This window comes from Dicentrarchus labrax, unplaced genomic scaffold, assembly GCF_905237075.1.
Source record: "Dicentrarchus labrax unplaced genomic scaffold, dlabrax2021, whole genome shotgun sequence".
NCBI lineage: Eukaryota > Metazoa > Chordata > Actinopteri > Moronidae > Dicentrarchus > Dicentrarchus labrax.
In genome coordinates this window covers 21,074,472-21,080,519 of record NW_026136701.1, presented here as the reverse complement: position 1 = coordinate 21,080,519, position 6,048 = coordinate 21,074,472, and the positions used below count along the sequence as shown (strand labels likewise).

General features: G+C 39.1%; 1 protein-coding gene across 1 annotated transcript; it reads right to left on the bottom strand.

Moving 5' to 3' along the window:
- Positions 1-247: 247 nt before the first annotated feature.
- Positions 248-5,838, bottom strand: LOC127364813 (uridylate-specific endoribonuclease C). The gene is made up of 7 exons (XM_051402609.1): positions 5,740-5,838; positions 3,995-4,094; positions 3,379-3,490; positions 3,174-3,295; positions 1,649-1,761; positions 965-1,118; positions 248-801 (listed from the first exon to the last, which is right to left on the bottom strand). The coding sequence occupies exons 1-7, from the start codon at positions 5,748-5,750 to the stop codon at positions 541-543; spliced, it is 873 nt and encodes a 290-aa protein (XP_051258569.1). The 5' UTR covers positions 5,751-5,838; the 3' UTR covers positions 248-540.
- Between the last annotated feature and the right edge of the window lie 210 nt (positions 5,839-6,048).

Sequence of the window (6,048 nt, the reverse complement as noted above, 5' to 3'; positions counted from 1 at the left end):
CTGTATCAAACACATTTTAACTCAGTTGTAGCCCAATTAGTCAGTTTGTTGTAGTTTCTGTACTCAGAAATGAAACTTGGAGTGAAAACGAATTCTTTCAGTTTCATTTAAGGTTTCTGAGCCTGAGAGGAAGTCTACCTGACAGACTGTGTTCAGGGCAAATGTCTACAACCTATAAATCTCTATAAATCTCTATAAAAGCTATAAGTCCTAATTTCACTAACAGAGGAAAATAAAAATGCAACACTTCTTTGTAAACAAAAGATATTTTTATTTACTCGATAACAGCATACAGAAAAATACTAATACTGAATAATAATAAACGATTAATAACAAAATATCCCTTCCATGATATCAATCCAGATCAGGAGATTTAGGCCACAAACTTTGTGATTATAGACAGTTTAAGCCTGACATTTAGTGCAAAGAGAACCGGATCCAGATTCTTCTTTAGGTTTATACTTTATAGGAATGAAATGTAACAGAAAATGTAAATTTAAACGTAAGTTTTTACAGCTGCCGGCTCAGATTGGTGCAACGTCACAGATCCCTGTTGTTGCTGCTGAGCAGTTTGGGGTAGGACGTACCGATGGATCGTCCGTGCCGATAGACAACCAGCTCCAGCATGTACTCGTCCACCTTCACCGTAACGGACGTCATCTTCTCAGTCGACATGAGGAAGATGATGGTGAAGAGAGCTACCTCAAACTCTGGACTGACGCCAATGAAGGAGCCGCCAACCGGCTTCACCAAACCTTTCCAGCTGAACTGCAGGTTCAGGACATGATCGTCTTCATCGGGCTATGAAAACAGTGACGAAAAAGGTTCATTAAGGAACTCATATATTGTATTTGTTGTTCATTAATGGCAGTAAACTAACAAAAGAGAATAAAAATTAGGTTTTTTTTACAGAAAGTGCTCAGTGTCTTTATGGTGGATCTAGTTGCACTGTGTGTTTTCTTACTGTATCTTTGTTGTCTCTTGCTTTGTAGCCTTTGTAGTCAACGTGGTTGTGTTTTTCCTGCAGGTAGAACTGGACCCAGTTGTGAAGACCCATGACCTCCTGACCGTACTTGGTTTCTCCCACAAACACGTGTTCAAATCCACAGGAATCCTCACTGTAATAAAAAAAATCAACATGTTCCATGATACAGTAAGTTTATAACCCCTCCATGTAAGCTCTCATTCATCCCGGGATCATGTCCGTTTTTAACTTTATGGCCTCTTATCTGCTGTGTTTGCATTGTCGCCTGGATAAAGGATGGAAGCACTAAAGGTAACTGTGACTCTCTGTTAAAGAAACAGCTGAGTTTAAACCATCAGATTTATTCTTTAGGATTAAAGTACATTCTCGACCCTGGAAAACCTCGGTAGTTTAACTCCTCTGTACCCCTTTGTGAAGCAGTCAGATGGAGATGGAGAGCCATATCTGGTCAAAAGTTATTTGTTTAGACTTCATTTATATCTTTTCTTTTCTCAGTCTGGAAGCAGGATTACTACATGCTTGAGAAGGAAGTTCATCTTCTGACTTCCACAAGTTATTCTGTAGATGATTAAACCTGTGATCTCTCTGCTAACAGTCAGGATTGCCTCTGTAAACATTACAAAGGGCGCCCCCTGCTGTTACGATGTTATTTCTGAAACTCACCCTCCACTCCTGTCCCTGTGGTAGAGGCGGAACCAGATGTCGTACAGCTGTCTCTTGAACTGTCCGGGGTTTGATGGCGACTGTCCCTTCCTGACCAGATACTTGTGAGCACACTATAAAGAGGACACATACAGTTTGATGGTCAGGCTAGGATCAAAGAACAGGGTAGGAGAAGAGTATAGTGCATATATATGAGAAGGGAAGAACAAACAGTTGATAAAGATAGTTTGTCAGGAACATTTAAAGATATAATTTGTAACATTTTCACATTAAAATGACTAAAAACACTAGATCTATGTTATATATGTTGTTGAGTTGTGTACTAACATTATCCCAAATGTTTAAACAATGTTCAAACTCACAGAAATGTTATTCTATTCAGGTAACAACGGTTCACCAGTTGCCTGTCAGTGGAGTCATATCTCCTTTAAGCATGTCTTGTGGTTGAAGCTGTCATAAAATGACTTTTTTTCCAGCTTTAAGCCACATTTTTACGATACACTTTGTTGTTTTTAACTCTATATTTGAACTTGATGATGGAATTTAGTCATCAGATGTCTGGATCTTAAGTTATCAGAGAAACAAGCTGATATTTAAGGTAAAATTCCTTTAATTCAGTGTCTTTACTGGTTTTAATCACCAGGTCTGTTTGTTTTGGAGACCTCTGTGGATAATTCAGCTCTTGATAGAAACCTCCTGAACAATGAACACTGAAGGAATCCTAACTGGGAGAAGCTGACTGCAATGTCAGCAACTGAGGAAGACCCTGTGATAAGCCCAAAAGCTCCAGAACAGCAACTAAACTGACTTTGTTTTGAGATTGTTTACTGACCAGTGATACGTTTGACTTGAAATTTCTTGTTATTGATCACAAAATGTCCTTAAAATGATGCTAAAATAAGGATGTACAGCAGACAGATTGGTGACAATTTAAAGACAATCTCAGTTTCTGGAAACCTCTTCATTCTCTAATAGGTTTTAAATTGATTCATATCATTTTCATTCTCATCCAACCATTCAATGACCTAACGTGTCCTCTCTGAAAGCATCTGCATGTGTCTCCACTCATTCAATCAGGTTTTTTTCTTTAATTTGAAAACATAATGTAACATTGAACACATTTTGCCAATCTACAGGACTGAAGGTAAACTCTTTAGTGAAGTATGTAGCTGTTATTTTGTGTGAATGTTCAGTTTCTCTAGATTTTCCATCCTTGTGCTAAAAGCCTTCAGTGTTTTCTCTAAAATGCTTCTTGTTATGGAGAACAAGCCATTAAAATAAGCATTTTATAGGGCCAGGTGACTGGTTGAACCTGTTATATAAAGGTGGGGGAACAGCAGTGGCAGACAGGAACCTGCAACAGTAAATAACAGCTGATGCCTGGTTTTCTAGGAAGTCAACTTCACACAGACTCTTGAAACTCTGTCAACATTTCGGGAGGTAACCAGGAGTGTAAACAGCTGCTGTGTAGGATGTTTGTAGATATAAGAGATGACCCCTTCTGTCTCTCACACAGTTACTGCACCTTCATGATATCAGTCTCCATTATGGCGTCGATAAAGATTCTGTTCTCCTGAAGCTCCTCTGACGTTACTGTCTCTGACACGCCTGTGGACGCCTCGTAGTTGTCCAGCAAGTTGATGAAATCTGTGTAAAATCGACACTTGTTAAAGACGTAGTTGGTTCCAGTAAAAGAGATGATAGAAGAAATGACAGGAGAGGCTACTTACGAGCATACGTCTCGATGCTCTTGAGTTTGTCTTCGTTGACGTACGTGAAGAGCGGAGCCCTCGCTCTGTCTCTGGCATAGTTACTGCCCTGAGCCACGTAACCTGCCCTCCCCTGAATACAACACATGTAAATACACAGACAGACATCAGCACTGACTCAGAGGTCGACATTCATTGCACAGTCTGTACGTTTTCCCCAGTTTTCCTGTGTAACATAACAACAAAGTGACACAAAATGAGGGAATACATACGTCTCTTTTTATTTGGTATAAAAACACAAAAGCATCCAGTTCATCACACGTATAATGAGTCTATAAATACATATAAAAGGTTATTTAAAGTAACTGATAGCTTAACTTTATTCTCTGTTTACTAATAGGAAACGTACTGTATAAAAAGTACAGTATATATACAATATACAATAAACTGACTTTATAAGTATTTAAAGGTCCTGTGTGTCGAAGAATCGCTGGCATCTAGTGAAGTTGACAAGAACCTAAAAAAAATCTTAAAACTATCTGTTGGTCGTCACCTTGGACGTCCACGTGTGCCGCATATATCTCTGAGTGTTTTTGCATTGCAGAGAAGTGATGACGGCAGTATTTGTGATACTGACCTGGAGGGAAATGATGTAATCAGTCCCCGGCTTGAGACGGTTGGTATCAAGGCGCCAGAGTTGGTTGAACACCTCTGTGAGCTCCTGGTCGGCCTGCTGACTGTGAAAATGCAAAGAAAACATAGTGAATTAAGTAGAGTAGAAGTGGAAGACAAAACTAAAGTTTGTGACACTTTAAACATGCATTTTGGAATCAACTAATAACTAATAAAACTACTACTTTGTTCTTCATGGAGAGAATTTCCAACATGCACAATAGCTCTTTAAACTACTCTTTTCCTACTGTGACCTGTCATTTGTTATTAACTGATTTCTGTTTCAAATGACTTTTTGATGTATTTATTAATATTTTCTAACAGCAACCTTTCATAAACCTCCAAATCCCACCTGATCTGGTCAGACGTGAGGTTTCCTGCCACACGTTGGGAGGAATTAATGATGAAGGCAAAGTTTGAGTTTTGTTTGGTTCCATTTTGTTATCACCGCTGATTAATTCAGCAGTTAAACCAATCAACAGTGCCTCATTCATTCATTCAGATAACAGTAAGTTAACAGGAAGTCGATGCAACCCAAAACCATCCTTGTACAACAAACTTCATCCTGTGTTGATAACAGCTGGTAAACCTGTTTCAACATGTTTCTTGTTTGTTATTTTAAATCATTTATGTACAGTGTGAAGTAATGTATGTGGGCTTTAATAGTACAATAATAGTGTGACACTGTCTGGATGTTAAAGGGTCAGTAGCAGCCAGTTTTATTTGAGCCAAATCGTCTACAAATGTCCTGATATGAAGCATGTAAAGCAGCCAGAGATATTCTAACCATCTGGCTCATGTTTTTTCTTTTCTTAGTCGACACAATGCCAGCGGAAAACTGACCGACCAGCAGGGAAAACCTCTACAAAATGACCCCACCTCCAACTGCATGGCTCTGAATAGGTTGTAACCTGAGAAAGACCATAAAAAAACGTAACTTCCAGATGCTATTTCGTGGTGCCACTATCACCTGGGCAAACAATTATGATTCAGGGTGTAATGTGAGACCATGATCATGGTCAGATACTATAACTGTGTCTGCTCAATCTTCAAAATCTTCTAAAAGTTCCTTTAAAAGTGCCTCAAAAATCACAATAACTGCTCAAAAATCACAATAACTGCTCAAAAATCACAATAACTGCCGCACCCTTCCTGTCATATAAACAGATGTCACATTGGGAAACAAAAAAAGTTGAGTAAGAAGCAAATGACAGGAAGGCGCACATAGTGATACAGAAACTTCTCTGTTCTTAATTTAGTCAGAGGGACGGCGGTGAACATCACAAGGACAGAAAACAGCTGCAGTTTTGTTGCAGTGTTGTGTGTTTGTAGCCAACTATGTTCAGTTTGTTCTGTTGTATAATTCAACCCACTAATGACTACCAGACCCTGCAAACAACAGCTCTGACTCCAAACACACAGCATCCAGACAAACAACAAAAACCTGTAATCTTCACACACAGAAAGCAGCTGTTTGCTCTGGACCAAAGGGACATTTTATGTGAAGGTAACAACAAAAAACCTTTACTTTAAAAGAGTAACTGTGAGGAGTATCAGGTTACAGAGCAGCTACTGTTTACATCAAATAAATCTATCTTGAATGGAAACAAAGTGGCTGCAAGTGTCACCACTCAGCTGATAAGAAACATGCACACACTGGAGAAGAAGTTATTTTGTGTATGTGTTTGTTATTTGTGTTTGAAGACTTACCCCCTTGCCATGATTGTTGATTGTATTCTGCTCAGTGGAAAAAGTTACTCTGACTTCTCTCAGAAAACTCATGGACAGTTATCTGAGGCGTCAGTCATGACGTTTCCAAAGGGAGACAGCCAATTACAAGACAGGAAAAGGCCCTTGCCCCTCCCCTCTGGTATTAGAAAGGGCGGATCCCATCCTGCACAGTGGGCTCACTGTGAGTAAAGTGGGCTTTTTAATAGAGGTGAACTCACTATTTCAGAGGACAGACACACCTTAGAGAGATTTTAATAAATGTTTTGCTTAAAAATTGTTATTAGATTG